Source organism: Onychostruthus taczanowskii, unplaced genomic scaffold (genome assembly GCF_017590055.1).
Source record: "Onychostruthus taczanowskii isolate IOZ18803 unplaced genomic scaffold, ASM1759005v1 scaffold10, whole genome shotgun sequence".
Taxonomy (NCBI): Eukaryota; Metazoa; Chordata; class Aves; order Passeriformes; family Passeridae; genus Onychostruthus; species Onychostruthus taczanowskii.
This window is the reverse complement of record NW_024496526.1, coordinates 1,768,492-1,781,606: the sequence shown is the minus strand read 5'-3', so window position 1 is coordinate 1,781,606 and position 13,115 is coordinate 1,768,492. Positions and strand designations below refer to the sequence as shown.

General features: G+C 62.9%; 2 protein-coding genes across 6 annotated transcripts; both read left to right on the top strand.

The window, feature by feature from the left end:
- The first annotated feature begins 1,581 nt into the window (after positions 1–1,581).
- On the top strand, positions 1,582–4,162 carry NME4 (NME/NM23 nucleoside diphosphate kinase 4). 4 transcript variants are annotated; one of them, XM_041406929.1, is made up of 5 exons: positions 1,582–1,820; positions 3,461–3,591; positions 3,679–3,780; positions 3,854–3,954; positions 4,017–4,162. In XM_041406929.1, exons 1-5 carry the CDS (start codon positions 1,733–1,735, stop codon positions 4,135–4,137), a joined length of 543 nt encoding a protein of 180 aa, XP_041262863.1. In that variant the 5' UTR covers positions 1,582–1,732; the 3' UTR covers positions 4,138–4,162. The 4 variants fall into 4 exon arrangements, with proteins under 4 accessions (XP_041262863.1, XP_041262854.1, XP_041262844.1 ...); XM_041406920.1 differs by having other exon boundaries at positions 3,461–3,780; XM_041406910.1 differs by lacking the exon at positions 1,582–1,820 and having other exon boundaries at positions 3,267–3,591.
- A 1,111-nt stretch (positions 4,163–5,273) lies between these two features.
- On the top strand, positions 5,274–11,595 carry DECR2 (2,4-dienoyl-CoA reductase 2). Of its 2 annotated transcripts, none has more exons than XM_041406828.1 (9): positions 5,274–5,402; positions 5,478–5,546; positions 5,869–5,920; positions 6,963–7,098; positions 7,523–7,647; positions 8,135–8,228; positions 8,501–8,605; positions 9,493–9,681; positions 10,558–11,595. In XM_041406828.1, exons 1-9 carry the CDS (start codon positions 5,305–5,307, stop codon positions 10,590–10,592), a joined length of 903 nt encoding a protein of 300 aa, XP_041262762.1. In that variant the 5' UTR covers positions 5,274–5,304; the 3' UTR covers positions 10,593–11,595. The 2 variants fall into 2 exon arrangements, with proteins under 2 accessions (XP_041262762.1, XP_041262772.1); XM_041406838.1 differs by having other exon boundaries at positions 9,493–9,710.
- Positions 11,596–13,115: the final 1,520 nt, after the last annotated feature.

The window sequence follows — 13,115 nt, the reverse complement described above, 5'->3', positions numbered from 1 at the left end:
GTTTAAGTGGGCAGCTGCAGTGGCAGGAGCAGCACCAGGCTCTGGGAAGGGAGCACTCCTGGTGATGTTCTCCTGGGAATGTTTGGAGATGTGTCTGTGTGGTGGCTGCACCTGGACAGCTGGGAGGTTGTCGGATGAGCTGGAGTGGGGCAGCACTTCCTCCATGGTTCCTGTGTTTCAGGTTTGTGGACAAGCCCCTTCCCTGTGCCCATTTGCCATGGGGAGATGAGGGATGCTGTTTGGATTATCTGTGCCATTCCTGCATCCAGGCTCTGACCTGGCACCAGCTGGATGTTTGGGCTCCCTGCCCTGGAGCAGAGTCCAGGTGCCCAGGATGTGCCTCACCTGCTCCAGCCCATGCAGGTGAGGGCTGAGCTGGCTCCAGAGGGGTGAGAGAGAAGGAAAGAAGGGGGATGATGGTCTGGGCCCAGCCTTCCCAAGCTGCCTGCCAGCCACACCTGGAACAACACGTGGAGTGTCCCTGTCTCCACTGAGATTGGGAGTCCTTGCTGTTCCTGCTGGTAGCGGTGCACGAGCACCCAGTGCAGGGTCCAGACCTGGCCCTGCTCCTGAGCTGCTCCTGAGCTGGTCCTGAGCTGCTCCTGGGCCCCCTCACAGCTCTGCCTGGCACTGGGGGCACGGGAAGCTGGCAGCCACCTCCTCCACCACCTGCTGGCTGTGGCTCCCCTTGGGGCTGAAGGGATTTCATCCCAGCACAGCTCTCCAGGCTCATGCTGCTTCTCTTTCTTGGTTTTACACAGGGTGAAAGTAGAAGATTTTCCCTTGGTCAATGCCAGCAGCTGCTCGGTGGTCCAAGCCCAGGCTCCAATCTGCCACCCCTTGTCCTAAAACCTCTTCCCCTTTGACACCTTTCTGTCCAATTGCCCCTGGCCTGGCAAACCCTGCAGAGGGCTCTTTCCCCATCCCCAGCCTCTTGTTTGGGGCCAGAAAAGTCTCTTTTCCACAACCAGTTGAATCCATTTGCCCGTGGGATGGCACTGGGGTGTTTTTTGCCATGGTGCTGAGCACAGCCAGTCCCCAGAGCCCCCCAGGCTGTGGCAGGGGTTCTGTCCCCCCACTCCCTGTGCCTTGGGAAGGCAGGGTGGTAACAGGGAGAGTGGGATCAAGCCCAGCCCTCAGCTTGTTTTTTTCAGGATACTCCTCAGTCCTTCAAATCAGCACAGATTTGGGAAACAGGCTCCAAGCAGCCAGGCTTTTCCATGAGGTGTCTGAGAGCAGGGAAGCCCAGTACAGAGTAATTTCCCAAACTGGGAGTGATCAGAGGGCTCCCACCTGGGCAGTTCCTCTGCTCCCAGGGCCTTGCACCCCTTCCCCAGCACCCCCTGTGTCCAGGGCAGGCCTGTGCCCCTCAGGGGAGCACTGCCCTGGCTGCTCCGGGGCTGGGGCCTCCCTTGTGCCCCAGCTCAGCCTGGCAGGGGCTGACACGGCCTCTCCCTGCACGAGGCTCCTTTGGTTCCTGGCAAGGTCTGGCTCCCCTCGGGGTGGGTGTGGGCTGTGCTCCCACCCCGGCAGGGCTTGGGCTTCCAAGCCGGGATGTTCCGTGTCAGGATGCTCCGTGCTGGAACGCTCTGCATGGGGAGGATGCTCCGTCCTGGGATGTCCCGAGCAGGCGCGGCGGCCTTTAAGGGGAGGGACGGAAGCCTGACCCGTCCCCGGGCTCTAAAAGCCTCCGCAGACCGACCGAGCCCGGCTCCGACCCGCCGGGGCCGCCATGGGCTCCCTGGGGCGCTGCCTGGCCCGGAGCCTCCCGCGGGGGCAGCCGGGCCTGAGCCCCCCCGGGCCCCGCTGCTACGGCTCGGGTGAGACACGGCCCCGTCCCTGTCCTGCCCCCGGGGACCCTGTCCCCACCTTCATCCTGCCCCTGGGGACCTTGTCCCCACCCCTGCTCCAGAGAACCCGGTCCCCATCCCTGGGGGCCTTCAGCCCCTTCCCTGTCCTGCCCCTGGGGACCCTTTCCTCATCCCCGCTCTGTCCCCAGTCCCCTGCTTGTGCTGCCCCTCAGCGCTCCTGTTCCCACCCTGTCCCCTCGGTGCCCCATCCCCTCGCAGTGCCCCCGGTCCCTCCGTGCCGGGCGGGTGGCGGCTCTCGGGCGCCTGTCGCCCCTTTGTGGGGCGAGCCTGTGCCAGGCTCTGCTGTCCCCAGCCCCGTGTGCCGGGATGGGACAGAGACCGGAGCTGGCGCTCTCTGGAAGTCCCAAGGGGTTCAGTGTCCCCAGGGCGGTGCTGGGGGGACGCCGGTGCGGGGGACAGGGACGGGCCAGGACCCTGGCAGAGCCGAGCAGTGCTCAGCAGTGCCCGGGTGAGCTCCCGGGCTCGGTTTGTCCGGCTCTGTCCCCGCCAGCACCGGGGCCACCCGGCCCCGCACCCGGGACGGGTCCCCGAAGGGAGTGGCAGTGAAGTGTCCTCTCCCTTCCTCCTCTCTCCCTCTCCCTTCCCGTCCTTCCTGTCCCCTCTGTCCCTCCAGCGGACGGGATGCACTGTCCCCTGGGGCTTCTGTCCCCTCCTGCGGCGCAGCCGCGGCAGGGCCAGCGGCGGGGTGAGACCCTGCTGTGCCTCGGGTGACAGCGGGACCGGGACCGGACCCTGCCGTCCCACGGGTGACAGCGGGACCGGGATCTGACCCTGCCGTCCCACGGGTGACACCGGGACCGGGACCGGACCCTGCTGTGCCTCGGGTGACAGCGGGACCGGAACCGGACCTGCTGTGCCTCGGGTGACAGCGGGACCGGGACCGGACCCTGCCGTCCCACGGGTGACAGCGGGACCGGGATCTGACCCTGCCGTCCCACGGGTGACAGCGGGACCGGAACCGGACCCTGCCGTCCCACGGGTGACAGCGGGACTCGGACCGGACCCTGCCGTCCCTCGGTCACCGATTTTCCCCTCCAGCAGCGGAGCGCTGGGACCGGGCCGGGGGAAGGCCTCGGGGCCAGGCAGGGGACAGTCCTCAGCACGGGGACACGGCACAGACGTGCCTGGGTTAAAGGCTATTTCCTGGCCACGGACATGTCCCCAACACCCGTCAGGGTTTTGTGACACGTCCCCTGGGACCCCAGCAGCCTGAGAGGCACAGCTTGGCCAGGGGACACGCCCCGGGATGGGATGGGGACAGGGGGTGGGGACAGCGATGGGGACACGGATGGAAACAGGAACGGGGGCAGGGATGGGGCAGGGATGGGGTCAGGGATGGGGACAGGGAAGGGGTGGGGACAGCGAAGGGGACACGGATAGAAACAGGGACAGGGATGGGGCAGGGATGGAAGCAGGGATGGGGACAGCGATGGAAACAGGGATGGGGCGGGTTCCCATCGGCAGCCTCGGGGCCGAGTACAGCCCGTGGTGCCGCGGGGACAGCTCAGGGCCCTGCTGCCACGGCGCCCGTGTCCGGGGGTGTCCTGTGTCCCCTGCGGTGGTGACAGCGACCCGCGGGCCCCGCGCAGCCCCCGCGGCGCTGCAGGAGAGGACGCTGCTGGTGGCCAAGCCGGACGCGGTGCAGCGGCGGCTGCTCGGGGACATCATCCAGCGCTTCGAGCGCCGCGGCTTCAAACTGGTGGCCATGAAGCTGCTCCAGGTAGCCGGGCCCGCGGGGAGCGCTGCTCCGGAGCGGGGGTGGCCGGGGGACACGGCCCGGGTGTCACTGTCGCCGCCGCTGCCCCAGGCGGACCGGAGGCTCGTGGAGCAGCACTACGAGCAGCTGCGGCTGAAGCCCTTCTACCCCGCGCTCGTCGCCTACATGACCTCGGCGCCGGTGGTGGCCATGGTGAGGGGACAGCCCGGGGGTCCCGGGGGGCGCGGGGGACTCAGCTGTCCCTGTCCCTGTCCCTGTCCCGCAGGTGTGGGAGGGCTACAACGTGGTGCGGTGCACGCGGGCCATGGTTGGGGACAGCAGCGCCGTGGGGACAATCCGCGGGGACCTCAGCGTGCACATCACCAGGTAGAGCCGCGGGGGCGGGACCCCAGGGCGGTGGCACTGTCCCCATCCCTGTCCCCTCGCAGGAACCTGGTCCATGCCAGCGACTCCGCGGAGACGGCCCAGCGGGAGATCGGCTTCTGGTTCCAGCGGGACGAGCTGGTGGCCTGGGACAGCAGGGACAGGGACAACATCTACGGGCTCTAGGGTCGGGCCCGGCCGGGGGCACCCCCGTCCCCAATAAACCCCGGTGTCCCCAGCTCTGACTCCGGTCTCCTCCCTCGGATGTCCCCAGAGGGCACTGGGGTGGTACCGGGAAATACTGGGAGGCACTGGGGTGGTACTGGGAAATACTGGGAGGCACTGGGATGTCCCCAGAGGGCACTGGGGTGGTACCGGGAAGCTCTGGGAGGCATTGGGGTGGTACTGAGGAACCCCAGCAGACCCTGGGCTGTCCCTGGGGAGTACTGGGCTGTCCCTGGGAAGCTCTGGGGTGTCACTGGTACATCCGTGGAAGGTACTGGTTGGTACTGGGAAGGCTTTTGAGGCACTGGAATGTCCCTGGGAGACGCTGAGAAGCTCTGGGTGTCCATGGACTGTTCCTGGGCGGCACTGGATCGGTACTGGGATGCTCTGTGGGAAAATGGGATAGTGCTGAGAAGCTCTGGGATGAACTGGGATGTCCCTGGGAGCACTGGAACTGTACTGGGAGGCCCTGCGAAGAGCTGGGCTGTGCCTGGGGGGCTGCAGGGGCTCTGCAGGAGATCAGGGTGGGGTCTGAGCTGTAAAACTGGGGGCTCCGTGCGACACTGGGAACCAGTGGGACACCGCTGGGAGGCGCTGGGATGCCGCTGTGAAGCGCTGAGACACCACTGGGTGGCACTGGGGGCCACTGGGACACTTCGGAAAGCAGTGGGATACCGCTGGGAGGTGTGGGTATCACTGGGAGCACTGGGACAGCACTGGGAGCTCACTGAGATAGCATTGGGATATCTCGCTGGGATATCACTGAGATATCTCACTGGGATCTCTCTCTGGGATATCTCACTGGGATATCTCTGGGATATCTCTCTTGGATATTTCTCTGGGATATCTCTCTGGGATATCTATCTCTGGGATCTCTCATTGGGATATCTCACTGGGATATCTCTGGGATATCTCACTGGAATGTCTCACTGGGATCTCTCACTGGGATCTCTCTCTGGGATATCTCTCTGGGATCTCTCTCTGGGATCTCACGGTGACGGCTCTGGTCACCCCGCGCTGCAGTTCCCGCCGTGGCCGCTCGGTGTCGCTGTGTCCCGGAGCGCTCCCCGTTGCCAGGCGACGGCGGCGGCGCCCGCGCAGGCGCAGTGAGCAGCGCCCGCCCCCGCCATGGCCGAGGCCGCCATGGCCGCGCGGGTGCCCCCGGACGAGGACGGGGACGAGTGTCTGCCCCAGTACCGGCACCTGCTCAGCCCCGACCTGCTCGCGTGAGTGCCGGCGCTCCGGGGGCCCGCGGGGCCGCCTCCGCGGGGCCCGGCTCTGATCGTGCCTCTGTCCCACAGGGGCCAGGTGGCCTTCATCACCGGCGGCGGCTCCGGCATCGGCTTCCGCATCGCCGAGATCTTCATGAGGTGCGGGAGCCCTTGCGGCGGGACTGCCCCTTCCTTCCCTTCTTCTTTCCCCCGTTCCCTTCTTCTCTTCCCTGCTCTTCCCTCCTTTTCCCGCACTTTCCTCCTCTTCACCCCCTTCTCTTCTCTTTCCCCCGTCCCATCCCTTTCCCCGCTGCGCTGCCAGGCCCTGGAAGAGCCGGGATGTGAAGCCGAGGGCGGCTCAGGGAGGCTTCGGGGACAGGGCCCTGCGGGCTGGAGCAGCAGCAATTCCTGCAGGGAGCACCCGGTGATCCCGAGGTGCTGCTGAGGAGCCCGGCCCGTCTCACCTGCCCCTTCCCTGCAGGCACGGCTGCCGCACCGTCATTGCCAGCAGGAACCTGCAGCGGGTGTCCGAGGTGAGTCCGGCCTCCAGCAGCCTGCGAGCCCCGAAATCCTTCTGCTCTCTCCCGGTGGAGCCGGGAGCCCTGGGAATAGTAGGAGGCATGGCTTCCCAGTGCTTCCCAGTGCCTGCCAGCCTGCCAGCCCCGGGCACTCCGGTGGCGCTGGGCAGGGTGGGTGCGGGTGTGGGGCTGCACCCAGCGCACCTCCAGCGCAGCTCTGTTAACCTGTAACCTGCATTGTGGGGGCTATTCCACGATCATGATGGCTTTTGTGGGGGAGAGAGACAGAAATGAGCTGTGGGGGAGGTTTGTCAGCAGGGCAGAGCCCAAGGTTGGACTGAAAGCTCAGTGTGGAGCAGGAGCAGACCCTGGGGCTGTGTGGCTTGTGGGTTGCACAGGTATCCTGTGTTTTGGGGCAGAGGGGAGGGTGCAAGTGTGGTTGCCTGTCATTTCCCACCCCCTCATGCTCATGTGCCAGAAGAAGCTGGCTCAGCAGGTTGTTAGTCCTCAGGGGCCTGAGTCTTCTGAGGCCACAGAATCTGCAGTCCAAGACTCCAGCTGCTCATGCACCTGTGTGTTGCTGGGGCTCAAGACCTCTCACAGAGCCCAAAAAAGGAGTTAGAGCAGCTCTGGGTGTTGTGTGGAGTTGCTGCTGAGCTTGTGCGTCCCCTGTGCTCAATTTGCTGGGGAAAATTTTGTTCTTAATGAGCCATAGGAGTGGCTTGTGACAAACCCTGAGCTGCAGAGCTGGTCTGTCTCACAGCCTGACACCTGGCTGCTCTGTTCTTGCCCTTTTGCCCACTGACTTTTTGGACCTAAAGGGCGATTATGCCTGGGCTCATGCCAAAAAGGCTTTGCTGGGGTCCAGCCTTTGTACTTTCCCTGCAGAGATTGGGCTGTTGCCTGTGCTGTGTCCACAGCAGCCCATGCAGGTACCTGGGCTTAGCCAGCCCAGCATGCAGTGTGGCTGGGATACACCATGCAGGAGCTTTCCCTGGCTACCCCAGGGCTAGCAGGGTGCAGCCAGGCTCTCTCAAGGGTCTTTTTGTTCGTTCAGGCCTCGAAGAAGCTGGTGGCAGCCACAGGGCAGCAGTGCCTGCCCCTGTGCATGGACGTGCGGCAGCCGCAGACCATCGCGGCAGCGGTGGACGAGGCGCTGCAGCAGTTCAAGAGGATTGACATCCTCATCAATGGTGAGGCTGCAGAGGGCAGGGGCAGGGTTTGGGCTCACTGCTGGGCAGGGTGTTTTCCTGGGAGCACAGAGGAAGCAGAGATCTGTGTGTGGTACATGGCCATCCCTGTTTGTCTAGGGGTGCATCATCCCTGATCCCCTTGTGCTGGCTGTGCTGCTGGGCACCCAGAGCCATCAGTTTATCCCTTAGCAGGGCTGTCTCCATGTGCTCCCCAGCAGTGGCCATCCCTGTTTGTCTAGGGGTGGATCATCCCTGCTCCCCCTCGTGCTGGCTGTGCTGCTGGGCACCCAGAGCCATCAGTTTATCCCTTAGCAGGGCTGTCTCCGTGTGATCCCCAGCATGCAGACACTGTTCCTCACTCTCCCTGTCTCAGAAGGGCCCTGACGTCTCTCCCAAACCTGTCTTGCCTATCCCTGTGGTTCAGGTGCTGCAGGGAACTTCCTGTGCCCAGCCAGTGCCCTGTCCTTCAACGCCTTCAAGACAGTGATAGACATCGACACCATGGGCACCTTCAACACCTCCAAAGTCCTCTTTGAGAAATATTTTCGGGTAAGTGGCACAGAGCCAGGGGACTCTGAGGAGAGGCTCTTGTAGGCAAGAGGTAGTGTCAAACCACACTGTGCTGCTGGGGAAATCAGTGAAGTGCAAGGACCCAGAGCCTCCCTGCACAGATCCACTCTGTTCCCTTCCAGGGATCCCAGCCCTGAACTGGGGCTCATCCTGTCCCTTGCCCTGGGGCTTTGTGTTGTTGCAGCACTTTTCCATGCTCTGCCACCTGGAGAAGCTGATCTCCTGCTCGCTTTCCAGCTCTGCCACTTTCCCTTGGCCTTTTCTTGTACCCTGCTTGTCCCACCTCTCAGCAGGGCCCCGCTGGCTGCCCCTCCCCTGAGATTCAGTGGGTAGAGCTGCCCCAGTGATGACTTGACAGTGCCTGTGGGTGACTGTCCCTCCAAGCCCAGCTCTCCTGTCCCTCAGAGCCCTCTGTGACCCTTTGTGCTGCTCCCTGCCTAACTCCACATTTCCTTTCCTTCCCCAGGACCATGGCGGGGTCATCGTTAACATCACAGCGACCCTGAGCTACCGAGGGCAGGCCCTGCAGGTGCACGCTGGGGCTGCCAAGGCTGCCATAGGTACCTCAACACACCCTGCTGGGGCCCTGAGCCACATGGGGCCAGGAAAGAAGCCAGTTCTTCCTAAATACTGGCATGGAAGATGCCTTGGAGAGGGGCAAGCATGTGAATTGGTGTGGTTACTGCATGTCTGGGTTTGGGATGAGGATTTTCTCTCCTCCAGAGTCCTTTGCTCTCAGCCAGACTCTTCTGTGGCTTTTTTTCCCCGTCCAAAGAAGTTGCTGGCATGGCTCTGCTCCCCGTCTCTCACTGCTGTTGCAATCCCTCCCCAGATGCCATGACCCGTCACCTCGCAGTGGAGTGGGGACCCAACAACATCCGTGTGAACAGCCTGGCCCCCGGCCCCATCTCGGGCACCGAGGGCTTCCGACGCCTGGGTGAGGCAGCCTGGGCTCCCGGCCCTGCCGTGGCACTGCCCTGCTGGGAGGGGGCTGGGAGGGGGCTGGGAGGGACCCCCAGTGCCACACAGCTCGTGGGGATTGCTGCTGGGCACAGCTCTGTGGCAACAGCCCTTCCCACATCCCTGGTACCTCCCAGGTACTGGTTTGGCAGCAGTTTGGGCTCTCTGATGCCATGATGGAATGTGCTCTCCCAAAACTCAGCCCTGCCTGAGGGGTTGGCTCTTGTAGTCTGTCAGCAGAGTGCTGGTGCAGCACCAGAGAATAGGAAATACTTGGAGCTCTTAGAGTAGGTCCAGAGGCCATGGAGATGCTCCAAAAGCTGGAGCCCTTCTGCTCTGGAGCCATGGAGACCTCAGAATCCCTTCCAGGGCCTAAAGGGGCTCCAGGAGTGCTGTACAGGGCTTCCCACTGCCAGAGGGCGGGGATGGATGGGATATTGGGAAGGAATTGTTCCTTGGCAGGGTGGGCAGGCCCTGGTACAGGGTGCCCAGAGCAGCTGTGGCTGCCCCTGGATCCCTGGCAGTGCCCAAGGCCAAACTGGATAAGGCTCGGAGCAACCTGGGATGGTGGAAGGTGTCCCTGCTCATGGCAGGGGAGGAGAAGGAGAGATCCCTTCCAACCAATCCATGGTTCTAAAGCTTTCTGAGGTCCTTGAGCTCGCTGTGTCAGTACAAAATCCCTGCTAGGTTTGAGCTCTCCTCCTTTAAATATTCCCAGGTTTTTATCCCAGGGCTGTGCCAGGATCTCTTCCCAGTTCCCTGGAGCACTCAGCCAGCCCCTTGGGCAGTGCTGCAGTGCCCGGCCAGCCCTGGTGGTGGACAGTCCTCCCACGGTCCAAACTGACTCTTTCCTGCTCCTTTTAGGTGGGAAATTTGCTGAGCAATCCAACCAGTTCTCCGTGATCCCGCTGCAGCGCGCGGGGAACAAGACGGAGATCGCGCACAGCACGCTGTACCTGGCCAGCCCCCTCTCGTCCTACGTCACCGGCACCACCCTGGTCGTGGATGGTGGCAGCTGGCTCACCTCCCCCAACAGCTTCTCTGCCTTGCTGGGTATTGCCTCCTCCTCTGCTAAACTCTAGGTGACTGCATTTCCCCCTCGTGGGATTGGAGCAGGGCTCCTCAGCAAAACCCTGCTTTTCCCTGGGGCACGGAGCACAGGTCCTGTGAGGAGCGGCTCAGGGAGCTGGAAAGGGGCTCAGCCTGGAGAGAGGGAGGCTCAGGGGGGGACCTTGTGGCTCTGTGCAACTCCTGACAGGAGGGGACAGCCGGGGGGGTCGGGCTCTGCTCCAGGGAACAGGGACAGGACAAGGGGAAACAGCTTCAAGCTGTGCCAGGGGAGGTTTAGGTTGGGTATTAGAGAGAATTTCTTTTGTGGAAGGGGTGATCAGGCACTGGCACAGCTGCCCAGGGCAGTGATGGTGTCTACATCCCTGCAGGGATTTAAAACCATGTGGATGTGGCACTTGGGGACATGTTTTAGTGGTGGCCTTGGCAGTGCTGGGGAAACACTTGGATTTGATGGTCCTAGAGGGCTTTTCCAGCTCAGACAATGATTCTTAACCATGATTCTCCTGGGTCATGGCTGCTGGAGCAGTGGGTACAGTGTCCTCCTGGACAGTCCTTGGGACGAGCAGAACCTGCTGGATTTTCCCTTTGAGCCTGGCTGGTGACATGGTGTCTTTTGGACGCTTGTCCAGACACCTCTGAGATTCCCCGAAATCAATCTGATGCCCATTTTCTGAGCCCCAGCAGCAGGATTGAGCACAGAGAATCCCAAGAGCCTGTTCCTTTCATGGATTCCTGCAGCCTGGCAGGGGAAGGGGTCTCCTGCCTTCCTCTCCTCCCTTCCTGTGTCCCACCTGGCAGCCCCCATGACCTGGGCAAGCCCCAGCAGGGCTCTGTCCCCACCTCCACCCTCTCTTGCAGATGTCTGGGCTGCAGGAGCAAACCAGCCCCACTGATGGACATCCTGGGACTGACCGACGGACAGACGTGACCTGGGACACCGAGTGGGGACATCTCCCAGAGCCAGAGCTGACAGCCACAGCCTCTCCTTGGCCACTGGTGGTAGTGGTGACACTGCCAGTCCCGTGTCTGCCTGGGGGACACAGCTCTGGGGTGCTGGGTGGGGACCAAGCCCACCCCCGTGCTGTGCCATTGCTGCCTTCTGAGCTGCTGTGGCTGTGGGTGCAGAGACAGCTTGGAGGGCTGAGATGGTCACTGGCCCTTTGTGGCTCCCTCCAAGCTGCTCTTGGCCTTTCCCAAGCCCCAGACAGTGCCACCCATGGGTACCCATCCTCTTACTCCCCTCTCCCCTATCTTAGCCTGAGAACTGCACAAGAGCCCCAGCAGCAGCAGCTCCTTTTTGGGAGGGGGAGCAGCTCAGCCCACCTGGTTGGAATCACCCTGCATTGTGGGCCCAGTTCTGCCTTGGCAACTCCTAGAGAGGAAACTCTGCCAAGGGGAAGTGACTGTGTCCTCTGAGGGGTCCTGGGTGGCACAGTGGTCCTAGGAGGCTGCCAGGGATACAGCTGGGATGCCCCTCCTGGGAGCAGAGGTGGTGTGAGGGCAGATCCCCCAGGTCCTGCTCTGCACTGCAGGTGTCCAGTTGTCTGTCCACAGCCATCTGTCACAGCAGTGTCACACTGTCTCCTGCCAGATGCTCAGGCTGAGGCTAAGTGAAGGCTAGAACTGGAATGCAGGCCTTTCCTCCTGCTGGGCTGCAGGAGCCACAGCAGGGCTGCACGGATGGTGCTGCTGGAGCCAGCCCTGTCCCTGGTGCTGGTGTCCCGGGGGACACACACTGCTCCTGTGCACCCTCCTGCTGCTGCTGCTGTAGTTTTTAGGCTCACCCTGGATTCAATGAAGCTTGTTCTCCCACTTAATTGTGTTTCCTACTTGATTGTAGACTTGCCAGATTTTACTCCTTCCTCCAGGCCACAAATAAAGAACTTGCTCCCTGAAGCAGTGATGCCTCTCTCTGCTCCCTGAGCACCAGTGCCCTGCCCAGCTGACTGGTCCAAACTGGGCACTGAGGGAGGGGAAGAGCCACTGCTCCCACTGCCAGGGCCTCGTGTGGCTCCAGTCCTTGGCTCTGTGGTGCCCCAGTGCTCCAGGCCACGGGGCTTGGGTAGCTGCCAGCTCCTCAGCCCCAGGGCTTTGGGAAGGTGGTTCCAGCAGCAGAGGTGGTGGGAAGGTGCTGAGGGATTTGGTGAGAGGCTCAGCCCTTCAGGGGGATGGGGATGCTGTGCTTGGGCTGGGATCTGGGTGAATCCTTTGCCTGGGCTCTTGGGATTTGGCCCTGGCTGCAGTATTCCTCTTGCTGGATCACAGGATGTGTTTTCTCCTGGAGAAGGTTGTGTTGGCCCTTCTGCCCAGCTGCAGCCTCGTCTCTGACCTGCAGCCCTGTTCTGGGAGGCTCCATGGATTTCGCTGTTCCACCATGACCAGGTGACTTGGGCACTGTCAGGGCTGTCCTGGCTCCTTGGCCACCCCAGGAAGAGAGAGCTGAGTTTGTCCACGTGTCCCCAGCACCAGGGGAAGGGCAGAGCTCCGGGCCCAGCCTTGGCAGGAGCCCATCCAGGGGCACGGAGCTGCCTCACAGCATCGGGCTCTCACCTCCAGCCCTGCAGGCACCTCGCTCCCTGCCAGCAGGAACCACACAGGAGCCCTGGCTGCTTGAGCTCTCTGGAAACTGGGAATGGTATTGCCCAGGGGATTTTGCAGGGCATGGCTGAGGCAGGTGCAGCTGTGCTTCCCCCTGTGGGACTGACCCAGGAGCCCCCTCCTGCCCTGCTCGCCTTTAGGAGTGGCTGTGCTGAGGAAGAGGATTTGGAGTGGGGGTTTCCATCCTTCCAGCGCTGGGCTGGCTGGACAGGGGTGCCATCCTCTGTGGGGATGCTGCTGAGCTCTGGCTCTCGGGGCTGAGTGTGCTGGGGGACACATTGCGGCCCAGCCAGGCTGCTCCTGAGATGTCACACATCCGTGGCCTGGGCAGGGTCACTGGGGCCAGGGATGCTCTTGCTCATCAAGTTTGCTGCTAATTATACCCAGGGGCTGTAATTCCACCCGCTGGGTCAGCTCAGGGGTGTGTTAGTGGGGTCATCCCGGTGCTCCAGCAGAAACTGCAGCTGCACCGAGCCTGCATGCTGTGAGCCCTAAGCACGGGCATTAATTAATTCACTGACATGGTCCCAAGGGTGTCCCGGTGCTCAGTTCCCCACTGGAACAGCTCAGGCATCCCGGGGCACAGCGCTGTCCCACTGGGGTTGGGGGTCCCGGAGCACGGCTCATCTCCCCGGAGGGATTTGGGGCTCACACCTGGAGCAGCCGGCAGTCCTGTTGCACGGTTCCCCCACAGGGGTTTGGGTCCCGGAGCCCGGTTTCTCAGCAGGGGCATTTGGGGTCCCCATTCACGGCGCCCCCCGGTCCCACGTGCTCGCGCTCCGCCTGGCCCCGCCCCTCTCCGCCGGCCCCGCCCCCGC

Coding starts and splice junctions, on each gene's coding strand:
- DECR2 (XM_041406828.1), top strand. CDS start 5,305: ATGGCCGAGGCCGCCATGGCCGCGCGGGTGCCCCCGGACGAGGACGGG. Junction 5,547..5,868: donor ATCGCCGAGATCTTCATGAG/GTGCGGGAGCCC, acceptor CCTTCCCTGCAG/GCACGGCTGCCGCACCGTCA. Junction 8,606..9,492: donor CGAGGGCTTCCGACGCCTGG/GTGAGGCAGCCT, acceptor TGCTCCTTTTAG/GTGGGAAATTTGCTGAGCAA.
- NME4 (XM_041406901.1), top strand. CDS start 3,277: ATGGAAGCAGGGATGGGGACAGCGATGGAAACAGGGATGGGGCGGGTT. Junction 3,781..3,853: donor CGGCGCCGGTGGTGGCCATG/GTGAGGGGACAG, acceptor CCTGTCCCGCAG/GTGTGGGAGGGCTACAACGT. Junction 3,955..4,016: donor CTCAGCGTGCACATCACCAG/GTAGAGCCGCGG, acceptor GTCCCCTCGCAG/GAACCTGGTCCATGCCAGCG.